Source organism: Mastigoproctus giganteus, chromosome 14 (assembly GCF_048544385.1).
Source record: "Mastigoproctus giganteus isolate SK-2022 chromosome 14, ASM4854438v1, whole genome shotgun sequence".
In the NCBI taxonomy this organism is placed as follows: Eukaryota; Metazoa; Arthropoda; class Arachnida; order Uropygi; family Thelyphonidae; genus Mastigoproctus; species Mastigoproctus giganteus.
In genome coordinates, this window is record NC_143588.1 from 67,228,961 (window position 1) to 67,252,731 (window position 23,771).

General features: G+C 35.3%; 1 protein-coding gene across 1 annotated transcript in view; it reads right to left on the bottom strand.

Annotated features, from left to right (window-relative positions):
• The window catches only part of LOC150075191 (interleukin-1 receptor-associated kinase 1-binding protein 1-like), a 53,305-nt gene extending 30,414 nt beyond the window's left edge, over positions 1-22,891 (bottom strand). The window contains exon 1 of the mRNA XM_090388394.1: positions 22,795-22,891. Coding sequence (XP_090244520.1) covers positions 22,795-22,891 — 97 coding nt within the window. The remainder of the gene's footprint in view (positions 1-22,794) is intronic.
• Positions 22,892-23,771: the final 880 nt, after the last annotated feature.

The following is a 23,771-nucleotide window of genomic DNA, read 5'->3' on the forward strand; positions in this document are numbered from 1 at the left end:
CTATCTGATTGACATAGCGGTACCCAACACTGGCAACCTGCAGAAAACCTATGGGAAAAAAAATCAGGAAGTACACGAACCTAAGACAGGAGATCAAAGAGATGTGACATATGGAACAAGTAACGACCATCCCGATTATCGTGTCAACCACAGGTATGGTGCCAAAGACCCTACATAACAGCCTAACAGCATTAGGCCTCCCAGCGAACACCTACAAGGAACTCCAGAAACACGCAATCGTGAACACATGTAAGATAGTCAGAGTTCCTCGACCAACAGTAACCCCTGACATAACAAGAACCACCCTGTGTACTTGGCAGCAATATCCGTCACGAGGGGGAACCGCCAATCAGGGAGAAATATAAGAGCAGTAATAATAATAATAATAACAATAATAATAAATATCTGCACATTTCACTTTATTTCGGACCGTTGTGATATTGTAAATCCTAGTATTTAAGAGTTCGCGTTGGTAAAGGCCCGTTTGATAATTTGTGAATTGTTTTTCATTATGACTGAAGTGCAGTAGCATATATGTTACTATACCCGAAATTCGATAAATCGAACACATTACTAGCTGTTTTGATGGCATTCATTATCAACGTTGTAATCCGGAACAAAGTTTGTGACATTACTATTATAATATGCGCTTGTCCTATGTGAACAAGTGAAAACAAGCACAGTAATAACTGATATTTATAGATTTGCAAATTTCAGTTCGGTTTCGGACTCATGTTCATATTACAAAGGCAAACTATCATGCAGTCAAATCGGACATTGCGGGTGGCCAAACAGTTGGAGGGTGAGGTCTGCGGTTGGTTCGATATAGCTGCTAAAGAGCAGAGGATAGATTTCGAGAATCTCGCTGGCTGACAAAATTTGTGGTTTCGTCACTGGTTCATAAGTGTGCTTTTCATTATTGATTGCTTTATGTGTTCCCAGAATTTTGCCGGAGAATTATGAATTTCCCTGTACATATCCTTAATACACTGCTTGTACTGAAGTTATATTACACAGTAAACCATGGGAGGGCTGACGGGGTGCTAAAGCTCCCAGGAACATTTTTTTAATTGTTCAATTTTACTGTTCATGTGGAAAGTATGAGCATCCCTTCTTCCTCTAAACAGAATTTCTGGGCTTGCCACTGCAACGAATAACGGAATACTTACACCTTTTATCCATTAAGGGGAAGTACAGTGGCGGATTCAGGGTAGGGACACCAGGGAACGTACCTTCCTGTCGTTTTTCGGAGAATATACACCAATCGTTTAAATTCCCTTTAGCTACTTTTTTTGCATTGTTAACATAGGATTTTGTTTAATTAACATTGTGCCTTGTTTGGGCACAAACAAGGCACAAAATGGTGCCCTACTGTCATTTTTTTTCTGGATCCGCCACTGGGGGACGTATATCAACTAATGAATAATTTAAATATGTATATATATTTTGTCAACAATGTAATTTCGGAACTTTTATTGCTATATTTTTTTTTTGTAACACCTCCCACTGGGTATTGTATTGTTACTGAGCGTGAATGTGTTCATATTTTTGATAATACAATGGATCATAATTATTTAAGGAAACAACAGTTGCAGAACTTGATATGAACACTAATAATAGTTCTTTAATTAATATGTCATGCTTATCAAATTTTACTTAACTTACTGCGTGGCAGCGTAGCTGCATTTAACCTTAAAAATGACTTTTTAATGTGTACTTTTGCGGCAAGTTGATTTTAAATGTTGTCATCTCTGATTCGTAAACTGTAACACTTCCTCCATTCATAGTTCACTGTCTTCTTATAGTCATTAAAAGATGTGTAACCTTTCGTTAGTACGCATGCGTTTGGATAAAATGTAGCTACCGTGCTTCCGTCTGAACGTGTCTTCACGCTGTCCTGTAGTCGAGGTGAAGTGATTGACCTCGGTGCCGGTTTTATTTTGTTTACTGATATCAACGATATTGCATACATTTTTTTGTGGTTTATTTTTTTTAAATCATGGCTTCACCTATTTGTAGGTGACAGATGAATGCCATTTAAAATGACTACACGGACACACATGCAACCACCGTTTTATAGTAATTCACTCGCAATCCGTCAAGAAATCCAACGTTTTGAAAGCGTACATCCCAGCATATATGCCATTTATGATTTGTTAGAAGTAATTCCCGATCCTCTTCTTGCTCAGCAAATACGAGAGCATGTGGTATGCATAGAAGGTAAGTTAATAATTTTGTTTTTCTGTGAATGACAAAAACAAACCAATATTCATAAGAGAAGATAGTAGCTAGCCAGTTTAATGCTTCTATTTGTCTGGAAATGCACTCTGTTTATCATTAGGATGATGGTCTTGAGATCTCGCTGAATGCTCGCCACTATGTTGGTGATACGGAATAGCTGAAAGTAAACTTCTAAAATGACGATGCTGAGAAAGATTTTAATAGTAAAAAGCTAACAGTGGAAAGTTTGTAGTTCTCATAAATATAAGAACTATTACAGTGCCATTACAATTTTGAGGCTACGTTGATTCGAAGCATCATTTGAACTCCGATCCATTTATATCCATTTGTTAATTATCATTTCAAGTTGCTGTTATCTGACAACAAAAACAAAATGTAAAATTATATAGATTTAAACGTACACATTATTATATATGCTTAACAAATATAATACAAAAACATAACGTATTTGCGTGTCACTTACTTTCAATTGCAAATTCTTTTTGCAATATATTTATTTATGCTCAATGAAAAATTATATTATGCATAATTCTTGAGAAATTCGGAAGTATTAGCTGTGCAGTAGTCAGAAATTTGAACCGTAAAACATGGTAGGATCAAAAAGTTCCAGGACTGAATTTTTATTTATTGAAATGATATTTGAAATGATAATTATATCTTGCCCATTTACACAATCAGTTATGTAATTTCTAAAAAAAAAATAATAATAAAAAAGGCTTCTTCAAATTTCTTTTTTCTAAAGTTCCAAGACTGCATTGCAGTAGCTGCTATAATTATGTCTCACTGAAAAATAATCATTGTCAAATTATAAGTTTGAGAAAAAAAATAAATAAAAATCATATAGTATATCATAGAAACATAAAAACCACTTAGGTTATTGGAATGAGGAAGATGTTGTAAGGCACTTATAATGTTTGGAAATGCATTCCGAAATTATTATTACATAATGAATATGAACATTTTTCATGGAATAATTTCAAATTTTTCCTTGCATACAGATTAGATTTCTTTCTTCTGTTTGTACCCTCAGGTATTTAATAATATCTAAATATACAGTCACAGTCATGATTTGATATAAATTCTTACTGAAGTATGCTTTTATGGAAATATAAAAATAATTTTATTTTTATTAAGAAATTTATAATAAAATTAAAAAACAAAATTATAATTATAAAACTAACAAAATAAAAATTACATTACAAAAATTTTAAACATAATTGTGGCATAACTTTATTTTTAGACCTATATATGCAAATTTTCTTTTGGAAAACATGGGATACTCCATTTAGAGGGTTCCATAAATTTCATGTTTGCATTTTAAAAGCTGTGTGTGGTCTTAAACACAACATCACACTTTATATCTTCTCACTGTTTTGGAAAATGCTGGTTCATGATACAAATTTCAATTGTTCTTTTAAAAGTTGAGCATATATTTCTCTCCTCTGATCTGCTGCTAAAAACTTGGTAACAAAGAAGTTGCATAATTTTTTCATGTTTGAAATATCAGATGTAACAGCATTGATACTGCTTGCTATATGGTTTTCCAACTTGAGAAGCTATACTTTCAGTTCTTATTTGATGATTGACTTGAATAATGTTTCTAATGCAAGAGACAAGTTTCATAATTTATTTACATGCATGGACTCATGCTGTTATTCTCAATATTATGCTGATCTTTGAAGAACTTGTGCCATTCAAATACATTACCTTTTGATAAACCTTTTTCACTGTATGCTTCAGCAATCATTTGTACAGTTTCTAAAGCAGATTTCTTCCTTGTTGTTTTCTATATTTATCAATGATACTGATGGAGGCATATCAGGCTTAATGTCCAAGTTTGCAGATGATACAAAAGTTGGCAGGGTGGTTAATAACAGTATGCTACTACAACAGGGTCTAGAAAAGTTAGGCAGATGGGCAGAGAAATGGCAATTGAAGTTTAACATTGATAAATGCAAAGTACATACTGCATATGGGTAAGAGTAACCCCAGAGTAACATACCAACTGTGTGGTATTACACTCAGGATAGTAAATGAAAAAGACCTAGGGATAATTGTGCAGCAGATATGAAGTTCTCTGATCAATGTAGACAGACTGCCAGTACAGCTCATGGGGTTTTGTCAATGATATACAGGAATTTTGCTAGCAGGGATAAGGAGGTGATTATCCCACTGTATAAGGCAATGGTGGTCACATCTTGAGTATTGCATACAGATCTGGAGGCCACATTTTATGAAGGATGTGGAGCTGCTGGAACGAGTATAGAGAAGGGTAACAAGATTGGTGAGGGGGAACCAAGGGGTGCTCTTACCAAGAAAGACTTTAGTTCTGTAAATTGCAGCTTCTGGAGACTAGGCACCTGCGAGGTAATCTGATTGAAGTGTTTAAGGTTTTGAATGGATTGAGCAAGCTCAATGCTGATGGGATTCTTCCTCTTGCCAGTGGGTGGTTGATTGCTGGAACAAACTTCCATCTGTTGTGGAAGTTGATGGTTTAAATAAATTCAAGGAAGAACTAGACAAACTGTTGGAGGGAATAAATAGGTGAAATGGGAGGTGTAATTTTTTTTTTTTTTTTTGGCTGATGCCGTATAAGCTTACATTTTTGCATCATATGCTATAATGCTAACACAAAGTAAAATTTTACAGAATTTCATATTCAGAAAAATGTCAATATGCAATTATTTACTGTTAACAATGTATAAAAATAAACTTTCTACATGTGCAATCAAAATGTCACCTATTGTTAAAAAAAATTCTAGACATTCTAAGTTACAAAATAAAATAAAAATTTTCTTATTTGACACCAGACACTTTTAATAAATTCATTTTTGGAACTTTTTTATCATTATCTTGTATAATAGTGAATTTGCTAATTTTTTCTTTTGTAAAATCAGAGTTTATTTTTCTTTTTTATATTAATTTTACTTAATATATTAAAAGTTGAGGTTAATTTGAAATTAATATTACATATGTGAAGTGCACAATCTATAAGTTGTACATGACAGGTGAGAGAGAATGTTATTATACTTGAGATTAGTAAGTTCTGAGAAAGTGAATGCCATCGGTAATCTTCAGGGAAGTCAATAAAATTAATACATGAAATTAGTGATTACTCATATCACTATTGAGTGATATTTCATAAATTTCACATCCCCCACCTTCCAGAATAAATGCAAGTAAACAGATTTGACATATAGTTCCTAGAAACACCAATGTTGTCCAAGTTTGAATTTGATGGTAGTATTGGATAATTAAACTATGGCAAGCAAGCAGAGGATTTAATGTGTGGGGTAGGGGGCTTACCCCACACTTTGAGAACCTCTGAGTTAGCCAAGGTACAGCAGCTTATTTGAATATTTTGGTGACTAGACCGGGAGTAACCTAGCATCAGTAGTTATGTTTAGAATATTTCTAACTGACCTTATTTAATAGCATTCCTGTTTTAGTATTTTTACAATTTTTTTTCATCTAAAAACAAAGTTTTAGTTCATATGACCAGTCCATCCATGGATGAGACTAGTAATTACAGTGAAATAAGACTGGAGTATAAAATATATAGATGCAAGGTCTGTATTTTATGTATATTGATAAATGGAACATTTTCTGTATATGTGACTAACTGATTTATTAATGTAGCTGCTTTACTAAATGCTGCTTACATAAGATTTGATCAATATAGATATATAAGGCCATATGTTTCAGTTTGAAATTGCACTGTAGAGTAATGAGTCTGAAAACCAAGTAGAAGTAACAAGCAGTTGCCCTTTCCCTTACGTCCTGCTTTATAACTACCTGCTGCCATGTTAGTTTCTAGCTACATTTCACATGTTGCTACATTGTCTTCAAGCCTTGAAGAACTGTTTGTTACCATATTGCTTGCTAACTGCATTACAAATATGTACAAAATGCCCTTTTGTGAGTCCCAGACAAAACATATGTATATGGACCCCTACACAGATCATCTATCCTCTGTGACAGCATAGTGGTTTTGTCACCTGTAGAGGTCTGGTTTCAAATCTCATCAGAGACTAGGAATTCTTAAAGGTTTCATTAACAGTAACAGCTACAACACGTCTGTATATCGTTCCCTACAGCGTGAAAGAAAAAGAGATAAAAAAATTTTTTCGAATAATGATGCTTGGAACACTAATTTGAGGCTCTTTTTTTTAAAAATGGTATCATGACCACAGCATATACTGTGGCCTTAAGCAACAGCTTACACATGCCTAATTTCAAAAATAATGTGATCATACAATAGTGCCCGAACTGGGAGTTGTCATGGACTCTGCCAGATTATGTGCCCTGGGCGCAGTATTTCTCAATCTATCAGTCATCACCCAGTGGCTGGTGGGCCACAGAAAAGTCTTCAAATACTGGGTGGGTCGTGAAATTTTTGATAAAGCACAAAGATTGCATTAAAAATAAACTAAAATATAATATGTAATAATATATAAGTATATATATTTAGTTATGGAGAATTCTAGTAATTTGTAAAATGATGGGTTGCAGATTTTTTTTTTTTTAAGCATCTCAGGTGGGTTGTGTTAAGAAAAGATTCAGAAATGCTGCCCTAGACTTGGATTTGGCATGAATTTGGCCCTGTATGCTGTACCAGCTATTTGTTGCTACACTGTGCTTATAATACCACAATAGTGTAGCAAATAGCTGGTACAGCATACAGGGCCAAATTCATGGCAAATCCAAGTCTAGGACAGCATTTCTGAATCTTTCAGAAATGTCCAACTTTGAAATAAAAGTGATTATTCAGTTATTTAATTTCACCATTAAAATGAGATTTTAATTCTGATTAATATGATAAATTCAGTTCCTTGTCATGACATTTCAAATGATATGTCTTTATAAATGAAAAACTGACTGGTGAAATCGTGGGACATATATTCAAGGGCAGTTTAGATTATCAAAAAAAAAAGAGATCTGTACTCTATGTATAGTGAGCAGAAACAGTGGGCATTTTCTACTAGGCATAGACTGTGAAAGCCATTCAGTGGCTGCACATACCATAAATCGAATAGCAAGTACTACATTCTCATTTGTGTCCATCTCTATTACAAGTTAGAGTGACAGCTGTGAGCATTTCTACATATGCCATTCAACTTTGCCTGTCAGTATCCTGTGGTACTATTAAAAATGTAATGCATGTTGTGTTTGGCTGACAGTGTGCATACTCAATGAATAGCTTGTGGATTAGAGACTGTTACAATTAATGATAGTTTAGTTTTGCTTATGTAATTTTACTGAATGGTTATTTTCTGTCCCTCCCCTAATCTGCTCAATAAACCTGGAAAAGAAAAACAGATATAACTGAAATGCAGAAAACTAAATTGTTAGCACAATTTAGTTTTCTGCTTGAATAGGAACAAATGCAGCCAGAAATTCTAATCAAAATTATAAAATTACAAAAAAAGAGGAGACAGGCATAACATCAGTAAGTTTTACTTCTCGAGCCTTGTTGCCAGAATTGACAACGTCAGCTGATAAGTACACTGCTGTGGAAGTTGAGGGCTGTGGAGATTTAGAAGGGGTCAGCCACTCAACCTTATGAAAGAACATACTAATGGATGACTGGATGGTGGCTTTTTTCGTTTCATTGTAGATTTCTTTGTAGCAAGCAAGCATATCATTCACCCCTCTGTTAACTTTTAAGAATCGTTTGATGTCAGGATCCATCTTCTCAAACCTTGCCATTGCCAATGCAATTTCACGAAATGCCATTCCCATCTCTCTGATGATGAAGTGTCCCGGCTCCTCATTTGGTTCATCTTGAGCTTCGTCAGCATTTTCTTCTTTCACTATCGCTGCCTGCAAGTCAATAAGTTCTTTGTTAGATAATTCTTTCTCTTCTTCCTCTATTAACTCCTCCACGTCTTTGGCATCAACTGCCAACTGAAGTAGCCCTGCAATATTTACAACCTTATCTGTAATCTCTTCATATGATTTGGCTTTTTCAAATCCTTCGGAGCCTTTTACGTGCCGTGGGCATATTTTCTTCCATGTGCCATTTAAACAACTTTTAGTAATTTCTGCCTAGGTCTTATTATCATCTACTGCAGACAATACCTGAGAAAATGTTGTGTGTAAATAGTATGCTTTTAAATTTGAAATAATACTCTGATCTATAGGTTGGATGAGTGAAGTTGTGTTTGGCGGTAGAAATATGACTCTCACATTCAAATTGAAATCATCTAGATGCATAGGATGTCCAGGAGCATTATCTAATAGAAGCAAAATCTTGAAAGGAATGCCGTTGTCTTTACAATATTTTTCAACCTTGGGAACGAAGCAGCATTTAAACCAATCCTCAGAGATATTGTTATCCATGCTCTCTCTGGTTCGATCGGAAATGCACAGGTAAGGTGGCTTTGATGCCCTTAAATGCACGAGGATTTCCAGAATGGTACACAAGCAGTGGTTTTAATCTGTAATCTCCCGCTGCATTAGCCCCAAGCAAGAGTGTGGCCCTATCTTTTGACGCCTTCAAACCTGGCATTATAATTTCTTCTTTGGCAATGTATGTTCGATCCGGCATTTTTTTCAATACAAGAGCAGTCTCGTGAACGTTAAAAATTTGCTGGTTGAATAGCTGCCTTCATCAATAATTCTTTCCAACACATCACAAAATTTCTCTGCAGCTGCAGAATCGGCACTGGCAACTTCACTGCATACTTTAACGTTGTGGAAACCAGCGCGATGCTTGAACCTATTAAACCACCCGTTGCTTGCCACAAACTTGGGTTGGGGTTCGCCGTACTTATCCTTAATATCTTTATAAATACTTGTTGCTTTTGCTTGAATGGTCATTAGACTCAGGGACATTTGCTTCTGAATCTGATTTTCCATCCATATTATTAACAGCTGTTCCATCTTCGATATAGCACCTGAACGCTGATTTGTGATCATGATCTTAAGTGCATTGATCCTTTGACATGTTCTTTTATACGCACACTGTCCTTTAAAATAGTATTCACTGTTGAAGCCGCGAGACCTAATATCCTTGCAATAGATAACAAACTTTGTCATGCTTTATACTAATCATTTTCATCTTCATTTTAAAATTGATTTTGTTTTGTTTCCTGGCACTACCACCACTTGCACTTTTCATTGGAAGCTTTCCCTTCGTTATTGTAATACGTAAATAGGAACGAGGAAAAGTTTTTGAAAATTTGTTTTTTATATGGTTGAAGATTTCAGTGAAGGGGAACACATTTCACCATAATAGTGTAAAAACCCACACAATTGCAGTTATCGGTATTATCAAAAATGCAATAAGATCGAGTTTACTACCCGTTTATAATTAGATGCACTAACAGAAAAGCTGAATAAACTGGGAAGTGCAAATTGATTTTATTTATGGTCGTGACCTCTAGAAATGTGCTTTAGAAAAATATCACAAAGGCATTCAAAATTGATTCTTATAATGGGAACATATGATAACAATAAAAGGATAGTGCAATTTCCATTATAAATATGACCTTTTAGAGAGATTAATAGTTTAGTAATATAGCAAAATTTTCAACTTCCAAGACTTGGAATGAATTACAAAAAAAAAAAAGAAAAAAAAAAGATGTTATTGGGTTCACATTACGATATTTTCTCGATACCTCCATTTATTCCTATGGGATGCAAAATATGTTTCCATGATTTTTTTTAAGTTTGCACCGGCCGGCAAAAAGTTATGTAAAGTTGAATTTCCGTAAGTTGAGTATTACGTAAGTCGGGGAGTTCCTGTATATATATATATATATCTTCTTCTTCCAGTCACATAGTTCCCTGAGGAACTGTTGTGGCCACCAACAAAATCCTCCAACTGCATTGTTCATATGCTATATGAGCGGCATTGCAAAATGTCACGCCCAAAAGTTCACTGATCCTATCCTTCCATCTAGTTGCAGGTCTTCCTTTAACAGCAGTTTTTGGAGTTGGTTTTGTTATGGTCTCTGTGGCATCAGATAATGTGGTGGTATGCCATTGCCTACCACATGGCCAATTTTGAAAGGGGCCGGGTTTAATCATAAGAAGAGTCATCATGCATCCCACGAGATGCTGTTGAAGAGGAAAGATGACTGCAGCAGAGCCCCCTTGGCACCTCTGTAGCCAGGTGGGCAGGAGCAGCACACGCTTCCTTCTTGATTAGACCGGGGTTCGAGCCTGTGACCTCCAAATATGGAGGATGCGGAAAGGTCAGGGAATGACCACCGCATATCCTTGGAGCAATATGGCCTTAGTTGCTAATGCTCCTAAAAACCAAATAACAAACAAACATCAGAGCCCCACAGTGCAGAAGGCTGATTACAACTGGTTTTCGCCCGGTTTCCAGAGGTTGTCTATGTACATAAATGGATATATATTATTCATTAGATTCGCACCAGTAGTTATTATATCTACAGTCAATGAATTTATTCATAAGGTGGTGCTATTATCCCTCTTCTTCCCTCTTCGATATCTAATTAATGTCCATTATTTCTAATTAATTATGTCGAATATATTTTAAAATAATTTTCTCCCAAACCATAAAGAATGCAACGTTTCCTTACCACAAACATATTTTCATGCTGATTCACATAATTTTAATCTCCAATGCATTACGTTTTAAAATATTCGTTCCTGTATTTCAAATTTACACTCCTTTCATATGGCATTAACAGCTGCATAATCTTCTGTATGCTTCTTTACTTCTGTATTCATTAAACACACATAAAATATGTGTCTAATGAATCCTCTGTACCTCTTCTTCTGATTTTATATATATATAGTCAGTTTGACTAGGATAGTACCAGTTTCAGGGCAAGTGTCATGATTCCTGAAGGATACCACATTTGTTTTGGTTTTGCACTGGGCAGCAATACAGAATATGGTACTTGTACTTTTGTGATGTTCATTTTAATTTGACAAATATTTTTATTAGTTTAATTATTATCCATTTTAAGATATTGGCAAAACAAAAAAAAATAAATAAAAGAACACAACTTAGTTTTCTAAGTTAAAATAGAAGTTGATTTTTTTATATGCAATAATAAATAAATTAATACAATAGTTATACACAGTTACATAAATTAATATAATAAACTATTACATTAATATGAATTTTTGATTCCTTTCAGTAACCCACCCTGTTAATGACACTGGACTCTGACCTCTCATATTAACTTTAATTATTTCCCTGAGGTGCCTGACTTTTGTTTATATATTAGGAGAGATCAAATACTACACTGAATTTTTCAAATGGATAAGAAGTATTAATAAAATTCAACAGTTACTTGGGAGAAGGGTGGATTAGCTGTAGTGGGATACAGCAGCTCCCAATAATTTTGGCCTGTTTTTTTTTTTTTTTTTTTTGCAGTGGTAACACACTACATATGTTATTGGCCTGGGAGTGATTTTCCTGTTTACTTTATTGGCCCCTCCCACCCCCATAAACATTCTTGGCAGAGCACTACAGTTTATTCCTCATTCTGCCCTGAATTCTCATCTTTTGTTGAGATACTATGCATGATTTATTTATACTGTTGTTTTCTAATGAATATGCTAAGACTCTTCAAGAGAAGAACAACCTATCGCTGAGATTTTGGCTTACATCCAAATCTCAGGCTACCTCCACTAAATCACTGAATAGTTGTAAACAAGTTACTAATAAATCCAAATTTAATTTTGAAAAAATCCAAGCTTAAGAAACTTTCCTCTTATTCAGTGGGAATGAGCATTCTGGCCTTTTTTCCAATATCATTGATTGCAACTTCTGTCCACTCATGCTTCATCCTCTATTACATTGCAGTGGTTCTATTGCATCTTCATCTGAAGACAAAGTTCACTAATCAGTATCTTACTTTTCCTCAAATTCAGTCCTCCTTTTGTTTTTAGATGGAAAGAGATTAGAAGAAATGTTGCCAGTTGTTGAATTGTGTGGAAGTTTTAGTTTACTTATTTTACAATAAAATAAAGTAAGTAAACTAAAACTCCTGCAGTTTACAAAGAACATTTTTTTACACAATGAAATTCATTTGATAACACTTTGTTTGGTTTAATTATTGTTATTTGTATATATGCATTTGTATATATACAATATACATATACATATATTTGTATATATGTATAATTAATTCTTTAGAGATTAAAAGAATCCCGAACAGTCTTGTTTCCAGGTCCTGATATCAAATCTCTTGTTCTTAAAATGTACACACAAGAGTTAACGCTTGATTTGCATTTCCCTTTTGTACTCTTATTTCACTAATATTTTTCCTTTGCAGCCAAATAACTTAAGTAAACTAAGTACTGATGGCAGCTTTAATCTTACTAAGGTGACACACATATGGACACAAATTTAAATTGGGAATGAATGGTTGTAGAGAATAGATGTGTGCAAATTTGAATTCAGAGAAAGAGGAATCAAGCGTTGGAATAAATTCCACTTAGTATTATGGAGGTGGGTTGTTTGAATAAATTTAAGAAAGGTTTAGACCATGGGAGGCCAACCTTTTCCTGCAATGTGCCACTTATTATGTTGAAAATGTGTTACTGGCCACTGAGGGTGGTCTGGGAGTTACTGGAATTAATATTCCCCCTTACTGATCATTGCTTGGTGCTATTAAATGTTTTTATTCTAATCACTTGTAATAAAAAAAAAAAAAATTTACATTTATAAAATAAATTTAACCTAAGTTAAACTTTTATTTCACACAACTGATGTTGTGAGAAACTCTCACTAGTGCCTCTGCTAAATTAAAACTAAAAGACAGTATAAATATGAGCTGGTAAATAAGGTTCTCATCACATTGGAACCACAGCACAATTTATGGTAAATAGCACTTATGAAACTTTTTTTTGATCCCAATGCACTATGCATGTGCCAAAAATAATTTGACATCCCACCCATGTTTTCCTTATTTTTAAGTTGACAGTAAATGCAACAATCTGCGGCTTCCTTTGTTTCAAGCCAAACATATGAAAACAAGAGTGAGAGAGAAAGGGGGGAGGAATATGTGCAATACCAGGCAGAAGTTTAGCCGAGGCTATTTGAAATAAACTGTGTCGGTTATTGTCTTTCAAAGAGAAAGAACTTGTCCAGAGCCCAACTGTATGAACCATGTGAAGAAATACATGAATAAATGAAGCAACATGAAATGCATGTTGCTTCATTTCTGATTTTTCAAACTGGCTATATGTTCTTTTATGTTATTTATTTATTATTATTATTTTTTCACATCAGGAGATGAGCCACTAACAAGAGCTGCATGGGCCACAAGTAACACATGTGCCACAGGTTGAGCATCCCTGGTTTAGACAAATTATTGGAAGAATGTTTTTTTGGTTGGTACCCACAATCAGTTTTGTACATTATCTAGTGATCAGCATTTACGTTTACTACAGAATGCTTGGCTTTGATAAATATAAAAGCTTAAATTGAATTTAAGACCATTTGTCTTAAATTCAATTGCCTTCTACTTTAAAAATTTCATATAAAGAAATATAGATACAAAGGGCTTGTTCGTGCAGAGAAAGATCCCCACCTACCGCATGGGCTTTGTGAAAATTACCTTTCTAAAATTGGAAGAATGGTTATGTAAAGATATCAATAGTGTTTACTAGGAATCGGTTATTTAGATTTTGTGCAAAGGTTTCAACGTATTCTGTGTGAGTAAATTACATGTATTTTGTTGTTAAGTTGCATGGCCTGTGGAATGAATAGTCCAGATTTTGAGAGAGAAATCAATGCAACATTTTCCCAAGACCACCTAACTTAGCCATTTGAAAACAGCTCATAAAAATTCTTCCCATCCCATTTGGAAAACATTCTCAACTTTGCCTAGTGATAGAAATTGAAATCAGTCTCATATAATTATTATACAAGCTGATTGATTGTCATGCTTGCAGCTCAGATTTCACTTCATTTTTTTTTTTTTTTTTGTTTAATTAATTAAAGTCTAGTTAGTCTATCTACACTGTAAAACTTTTGAAACAGGTAAAGAATTTATTTCACTGTGCCTTCACTTCCTGAAAGGAATTCGGGAAAATAATGCATTGACTGTGAAGGCAGGCTACTTTGAATGATGTTTATTATATTAATGTTTATTGCTATTATACAAATTAACCTAACACGACCACGGTAAGATTTACTACCTTCTCATGTGGATTTTTTTAAAAATAATACTAAACTTATGACTATGGTACTGACTTCTAACATTTACCAGGACACATTTTCAAATATCTTTCAAAAAAGTCAAAAATATTTAAATGTTTCAAAAAATTTATTACCAAATTAAAGAAAGTTATGAGCAATTATTGCTAAGCAATAAAAGAAAAACAGTTATTAAAAAATAATAATAATTACCAATATCTTTAAATAGAATGATCGAATTTTAGTTTAGGTTGATTATTATCAACCTAAACTATTATTAAATATATATAAAAATAAAAGTAAGAAAGATAAGTTATTATCTATTTTTTTTTTTTTTTTTTTTTGGCTGTGCAGCCTTAGGCTTCCTTGCACCATATGGCTCTACTAATGTAAAATCTGAGATATTAGAAAGGTCAAATAATGCAAGGAAGCGGACTTTTTCTGCATAAGCCAAAAAATAAAAAAGAAAATATTCATGCTATTCCCGTTCCTACAACGTAACCATCTAATTCCACTTTGAATTTACCACATTAGGGAGGCAACTTATTCCGGTGGTTTGATAACCCACTACCCATGTGCGAATTTCATGAGATTCAATCTTCTGATATTTCCTTGGAATTTGATATTTGTTTCTCCTAGATCTTGTTTCACGTACGAGGGAGAACATCTTCCTCATTCATTTTACTCAAACTCTTCAGCGCTTTATGTCTCAATCAGATATCTACTTAGATGTGTAGTTGTCCAACATTGCAGTCCACGCCTAAGCCGTTCTTCAAACGTGCATTGATTTAGCATTAGCATTAGCATTAGCATTAGTAGAGGCATTTGATGCAAGAAAGCAAGCTTATGCAGCATCAGCCAAAAAAAAAAAAAAAAAAAAGTAACATAAATAAATAAAAATAACCACTTCCACTTCACCCCTCTGTTCGTTCGAAATACCTGTCCAGCTGAGCCTTAAACTTATTTAGGCTATCAACTTCCACGACAAGGGATGGAAGTCTGTTCCACCCACCAACCACCCGCTGGCTAAAGGCAAATTTCCGCACATCTATCCTACATCTGTCTTTCCTCAATTTGAATTTATGCCCTCTCAGGTGATTTTTCTGAGCTAGAGGAAGAATCCCATCAGCATTGAGCATGCTCAAACCATTCAAGGCTTTGTACACCTCTATCAGATCACCCCGCTGGTGCCTAGTTTCCAGACACTGTAATTTGCAAAACTTAAGCCTTTCTTCGTAAGAGAACCCCTTTGTCCCATTCACCAATCTAGTTGCCCTTCTCTGTACTCGTTCCAGCAGCTCTACATCCTTCCTGAAATGAGGCCTCCAGGCCTGTATACAGTACTCTAGGTGTGGCCTGACCATTGCCTTATACAAGGGAATAATCACCTCCTTATCCCTGCTAGAAAAATTCCTATATATCATTGACAATACACCATGAGCTACTCTTGCAGCTCGTCTGCACTGCTCAGAGAACTTCATATCTGCCTGCACCACCACCCCCAGGTCCCTTTCATTCTCTACCACTGTCAGTGTAGTACCACAGAGTTGATACGTTGCTCTGGGGTTGCTGTTTCCCATATGTAGTACTTTACATTTGTCAATGTTAAACTTCATTTGCCACCTCGAAGCCCATCTGCTCAACCTTTCCAAATCCTGTTGCAGCAGCATAGTGTCAGTAGTGTCCTTGACAACCCTGCCAACCTTCGTATCGTCTGCAAACTTGGACATTAAGCCTGATATACCATCATCAATATCATTTATAAATACAGAAAACAATAAAGGCCCCAATACTGAACCCTGAGGGACTCCACTAATAACATTAGTCCATGATGAGCAGTGTCCATTGATTACCACTCTCTGTCTTCTCCCCCTCAACCACCCCTTTATCCATAGCAGCAACTTGCCTCCAATGCCACACTGCTCCAATTTGTGCAGCAGTCTTCCATGTGCAACAGTATCAAAAGCCTTTCTAAGATCCAAGTATATAATATCAAAGTTATTCCCTGCATCCAGTTCTACACTCCAGTTCTACTACATTTGCACTCATTATTAATCAGGTCACCCTTCTTTGAATCCTTTTCAAAAGTTGTCTGTTTTTTTAGGTTCGGTGTCCAGACCCGAATACAATATTTCAAATGAAATCTTGTATAAAGGAATAATGACTTACTTACAGAGGTGTATTGCTAAAAAAATAGTACCGGAACGCTCGTCGATTAACTACAAATAGTTACCAACGTTTTTTTCATTTGCAAAAATAAATAAGTCAAAGATTAGAATATTTATTCAGTATTTATTTATAACTATTAAATAAAAATTTCAAAAGTAAAAAACATAAAGACAAAAAATTTTAAAAAATCAGAAAAGAAAAAAACGAAAACGAAAACTTCAAAATAATATAAAAAATACTGTTCAGAAGAATCATAGAAATTCCCATGCAGGATCGATTACGTATTCTTGTGTGACTGCCCTTTTTGTTTGTTGGTCAACAGCAGAACGATGAGACCGCAACCAAGTTCCAACATAAAAATTTGGGTTTCATAATAATTCTAATGGTGGACCTTGTAAACAACAAACATTTAGGAAAAAAAGTACCGGAACGTCGTTCCGGTACTTTTTTTCCGGCGTGTTCTGATCCGAATACACCACTGTTTTACTTCTCCCTACTAACAAAGGCCCCTAGCTCAGTGGTTTTCAACCTTTTTTTAATAACGGCACCCCTAAGTAATTTATTTTGTTTTGCGGCACCCCTACTCAATTTTCTGCCTGTTAGATCCGATTCTCTCTCTCTCTCTCTCTCTATATATATATATATATATAATATTAAAAAATATATATGTGATATGATAGTTATTACAATAATATAATTATAAAAATTACATTTCATAATACAAATTATATATATATACAGTATATAATTTTATTCTTTATATAGAGGTATTCAGTATACATCAATTATAGATCACCACAAAATTAAAAAGATACTGTACATCCTTTTATAATGAAATAAACATATACATTTTAAAAAATATAAGTTTGAGTAGCTTAAACCCAAATTACATGGTACCCCTGGAATGTTGTTGCGGCACCCCGGTTGAAAACCATTGCCTAGCTTATGTGACTCCAGGATTTCTGTTCTCCATGCCCTTACATTCAGAAGTAAAATGCGATTAGGTATAAAATAAATAAAAAAATTTTAAAAAATGGTGAAAGTGATTAAATTTAAACAGATAAAATTTGTTTACTTTCGGTATTATTGCTTTTTTCTCATTTTATTTTCTCTAATTTTAATTATATGACATATTTATTGTAAATAGTTCTTATTAACAAAGATTGAAGATTTAATTCAGGGTTATTACTTTACTTTCCCAATGGAATGTCAACGTTTTACCTTTCAATTTTAGCCTTGTTTTTTTTCTAAATTTTAAGTACATCAGAACTAAGAGATTTGAGAAGTGTTTAGTTAAACATTAAAAAATAAAAAAAAATCTTGATTTATCGGTTAATAAAGACTTTTTATTAATTTTAATAAATTATTTTGATTTTAATATTGCCTTCTGATATGTTCTTGGGTTTGATGTAGAGCTGCACATTTTTAGGAATAATGAAATTACAGTATACAGAAAAACCGTTATAATAAGCGGTGGGGAAATTTTAATAATAATAAAAAAAAACTTTTTAAAAACCGTTATCAATAGGATACCAAAACACAGAAACAAGAAATGAACTCTTAGCATCTTACAAGAATTAAGTGCACCCTCATCATGATATATAACTCGAATCTGATATATAGTCCGAAACCGTTTAGTACTACATCACTAAATGGATTCGGCATTTCCGTCCCAATGTAATGACAACTTACAGATGCAATTTCAGAAATTTCATGGTTGTTAAATTAACAACTTTTCAATAAAGTTTCAAGGAAATGATTAAGGGAGACTGAAATAGTTACAGTGTAACTATTTCAATATAACTATTTCAGTCACATCCAGTGTTTTCGGTGGAAAGAAGAAAGGAATAATATTTTTAATTCATTGCTTCCAAGAGGTGCACGAATCCAAGGAGACGCATAATACTGATAACATTGAACTCTGTTGAAAAGACGACGATTACATCAATAAACGTCTCTCTCTCTCTCTCATCGATTCACTCTACTTGCTATCACAGTAGACGCTGTTTCTGCTTCGTGCCTTACACAGATAGCGTATCTCGAAGGCCATTGTTCATCCGAATTGACATATAATTTCGCTAATTTATTCTAAGCCTACCCGAGCACTTAAGACAACAGCTCGATGCAAATTCAACTACCCACTACGCCACAACAACACTAGGAGCCGCCTATTCTAAAAATTGTAGAATAAACAACTTCATGTTAATCCGTGATTTTACGATGACGACATTCATTGCATAAGTGGATAGGTGGATTTACCAATAAACAAACAAGCAATTGCTGACGGGCGGTCATTCGTATTTTTAAATACAGTATCTCATTGGGGCAAACGAAATTTGGGGGGGCGTGAGGGTATAAATCTACCCCTATGCATAAACCATTGAATATGTTTATGTTCTCCATTATATTGTTAGCAGTAAGCTGTTAGAATGTACTAGAATGAGTGGAGGTGTCTTTAAGTAGCAGCTGTTTTCCTTGCCTTATATGATCTATAATTCATATAATACACACGAAGTGGCCACTTCATTAGGTACGTCAACCTAATCAAATAGAACAATTTTGATTCGTCATAGTATGGACTCAACGAGCTGTTTGAAAGCTTGTCACAGGTATGGTGGTCCACGTTGAGTCATTTGCTTCCCATAGTTGCATATTTCATGATTATGGATCTCTACTCTGAAGAGCTTGTTCCTCCTCATTTGCAGCTTCTCGGTTAGATTGAAGTCTGATGATTTTGGGGGGGGGGGGGGGTGGCACCGTATTGGGCTGAATTTACTCTCGTGTTTCTGGAATAAATTCTGTGCAATTCCATCCTTGCGATGCCACATTATGCGGCACATTAGCCATGAAAGGATGCGCCTTGTTGGAAACTATTTCCAGATAACCTGTGGAAGCTAAACGTTGTTATTGTTATTTGGTTTTTAGGAGCATTAGTAACTAAGGTCATATTGCTCCTGGGATATGCGGTGGTCATTCCCTGACCCGCATTCTCCGTATTTGGTGGTCACGGGCTCGAACTCCGATCTAATCAAGAAGCATGTGCTACGCACTGCTGCTCCTTCCCACCTGGCTCTAAACGTTGCTCTACTAGTATCAAGGGAGCGGAGCGTGCACCACGAAAACTTTCTTTACACCATAACACCGCCGTTACCAGCCGACATTGTTTAAACCTGGCAGGACATGTGGACTCATGCTGTTTTCTCCATATTCTAGCGCTCCCGAATATGATAAAACATCAGGAACCGGGATTTGTGACATCAAAAAACGTTTTTTACAATCCTTCATTGTCCAGTGTTGGTGTTCCTGGGCCCACTATAACCGTAATACTTTTTTTTTTTTTTTTTTTTGTTGTTGACAGTAGTGAACAGTAGCAGATTCGGTCGTCGGAATACGTACAACTAGTTTTGCGTTCTGAAATGCTTTTTGGTTACCATTGTTGTGCCAAGTTATTTGACTGACTATCCTTTCTGTTACCATGCACAAATCTTGTCAGCCTCCTTGGCCTCTCACATCAACAAGCTGTTTCCGAAAGCCTTTCGCTTTGCCTGTTTTCGCACTGAATTGCACACATACAACATCCCTACTTATTTTCTCTCCTGCATTATATTGCATGGTACAAACATCTGATGGCATTACTGAAGAATCGCTCCGTTTCGTGAAAGGGTAGAATTTATACACAATAAATTTATATAGTTTTGCATTTTTGTCATGGTACTTTAATGCCACATTTCAGCCCTCGTTGATAGCACAGTTGATATAATCATCACCGTCCTCCCCACACCTTGTAGAAAAGACTCGGGTTCGAATCCCGTCAATGTCGTGAGGAATTTTTATGGGCCTTTGTCACAACATGGCTGAGTTAGTTGGTCTCAGGCGAGGGTAGCATGGCTTTCCTTCAGAAAATTCAGGTTTTTCGGCCAGCAAACGGCAAATCAACCACAGAACACACGCAGTTTTTATAGATATAATATGTATGGTCTGTCACTGATGCGCCTAAAACTCTACAACAACCAACCAGTCAGCCACATTTAGATTTTTCATGTAGTAAAAAAAAAAAATAATAATAATAAAAAGATAAACTGCAGTCATTATATCAACCCACTGCAGGATGGAAGCCTCCTCAACAATTCATGCTGAGGGAAATGAACCATATCTGCCACGCCGGTCCAGTGCGGGTTGGCAGATCGACCGTATTAAGCAGTTAGGGGCTTGAATCCCGGTCTACTCAAAGGGCATGTGCTACTGCACTCCCGCTCCTGACCACTCGGCTACGGAGGCCTTGTAGTATGTACCCCTTATATTTATTTTGGCGGACCGAAGATAATAGGCATGTCGTTGTTTTTGAAACTGCTAAAAGAGCGCTAACATATGTTAGTTTTTAATACAGAATAGGTATCTTCCAATTCGCGTAAAGGGTGTACAAAATTCAGAGGATTATGTACAAATTCAAATTATTATTTGAATAGCACAGAACTTGTCGCTGATATCCTTGTTTTGTATTTGCCAGTAGAGGTGAATTCACGCGGAGATTTGCATGTTATGCTGAATGAAAAAACTTGCTCTTTCCGCCTTAGATCGGCTGACTGAAGCCTCGATTGAAGAGAAATTTAGAAATTCCTCCAGTGAACGGGAATCGAATCTGGACCTTCGAAAACTAGTGCCAAAATGCGATGTATCGTGCCACTGATGATAAGGATGATATGCAAGAGTCTCTCCAGTTACGCAATTCGTATGTACATGAATTGCATTTTTTAAAACATTTTTCGAAATAAGCGACGCAATTCGAGTTAATCTGTAATCGACCTGCTACGAGGACGATCAGTTACTGTATTGAATCCATGTTTGTGCAAAACACATAATAAACTAATCATTGGAAGGATGGATGCTTCCTCAGTGATGGCCATTGTTAAGGAACTGCAGGCACTACATTTATCACCATTTACGTCTTATTTTTATCCCTGAAAACCTCACTACCATTAAGAGGAATATTTCCTGCAAATAAATTGGCAACAGTTAATGCAACGAAAATAATCTCTATACTTTCTGGAGGCCTCAAGAATAACAAATAACTATTAAAAGAACATCAGAAAGTACTGTCACCACTAGCTCATACGAACTCGTATAATGTTGTATCTGTATATTAACCACCAAGATATATATATATATATATATATATATATATATATATATATATATATATATATATGTTTTTTTTTTTTTTTTTTTTTAATATTGCGTTATGAGGCCCCGACAAAGCTATAGGAACTCCGTAGTGTATTTCGTGCTGATACTGTATTGATAAAGGCCAATCAGTGTAGTGGTGTAAATGTATTATAGTGTAATGTTTGGTTATGTTGTTCGTGTCGAGTGACTAGCCACTTCGCTCAGATGGTAGCAGAAACTGCCACCAACCGGTTGCCAACTGTGGCACGTGGAGCTGGGCCAGGGTTCTACCATATATCCTTTCCTGTTAATGGTACCAATCAAGTTCTTTCCCCTTATGGAAAGAGAGGGGGATCCCAAAAAAATCCATCAGTGTGATCATGTTTTCGTAATACTCCAGAGTTCTTAGATAACAAAGACATTGCAGAATTTGTACCGAATGTGACAAAGAACAATTCATAGCTTGGCATCTCGTACAAATTGGTTTCCTCTTCTTCTCTGGGCATTCTTGGTAAGAGTGGCCACCCTTTGTGCAATACAAACACAATTTCCTTAAAATAACAATGTTGTTATTATTATTCAGTTTATTAAGTTTGATTTCACTCCCTGTACAGCTAGAAGGGTGTACATAGATTTATAAAAAAACATAATTAGAAAAACATATACAGTAGACTCTCGATTTTCCGGGATAGATGGTAAAAAGAAATTCCCAGATAATCGATTTCCCGGTTAATCCAAAAATACAGTAAGTCCCCGACATACGTAAGAGTACGTTACAGGACTTTTTACGTAAGTCGAATTTTACGAACTCGGGAATGACTAATATAATATTGCTACTATATCCCTGATATGCCAAAATTACAAAAACCGCATAATATCCTCAGAAGAATGAAGAAAAATATTAAGTAGCCGGAGTGGCACATAAGAAAACATAAAAGGAAGAAAAAACGCATGTTATTGTACTGTAAAAACTGATGTGTTTCTTAGCCTTGGTTATTATAGTTGACTTCATTGGTGCCGATCCCTTCACCGCTTCTCTTATTTTGTCTAACGTAATGTAAGTCCGAAGCTACGTGGCTTGGACTTACTGTATCGAATGTTCTTCCTATATTTCTTCTCATCCAATAGTTTGTTGGGGTCAATTTTCAGCTGGTTGAAATGTTCAATAACACTTGCTGGGAACATGTCTCTAAGGCAGACAAGGTTGGTAAGAGTCGACCTATAACGTCGATTATGCCGCTCTCTAGGATGGATACTTGATGCTGAGATGATTTATTGCACGTTGGGGTAATCTATCCTATTGGTGTAATATTCATGCTTGCTTGCACGTAGTATAGATTTAGAGATGGTGACTGGGTTACTATGGATCCTGTTCAACCACCTCAGAACCCAATATTCAATTGCCAGGAATTTCTTTGCTGTTGGTTTTGTTTTTATTGGCGCATTAGCTACTAAGGCTATAATGCGCCAGGAATTTCTTTGCAATACTTGATGGGGCTGAGGACCATAACTCAGATGCGTATAAAGCGATGGGCGTGATGCATCTTTCAATGTATTTGAAAAATGAGGGATGTATTCTGATAAACAACAAGCTCCTGGCGGATCGCCCGGAAGACTGCATATGTTTTCTTTTGTATATATTCTTGGTGATTCCTCTCTTTTCTCTCTCACAGGGTACTCGGAAAATTTTTTTTGTCTGGTGCAGCATTAGCCTCAGGCTTCCTTGCACATATGGCTATTAATAATAATAATAATAATAATATGAAATGGTCTTAGAAAGTAAGGTTTTCATCCCAGGTGAACCAAGATTCTTGTGGGATGGTACCTTGGTGACTTTATTGTCATTTATTACGGCTAGAATATAATTTTTTCTCCACTTCTTGGTGATAGATATTTGGGAGGACTTTTTTGATTTAGTTGGAGCCCTGCCATATGTAAGTAGTCAACAAGTTGATTAATTTGTGCAGTAACGCTTTTAATGTCATCAGAGATTACGAACAGCTTTAAGTCGTCAGCATAAGAGCTGAAGTTTGTAAACGTTGCTAGAAATGGTTCTAAGATAAGT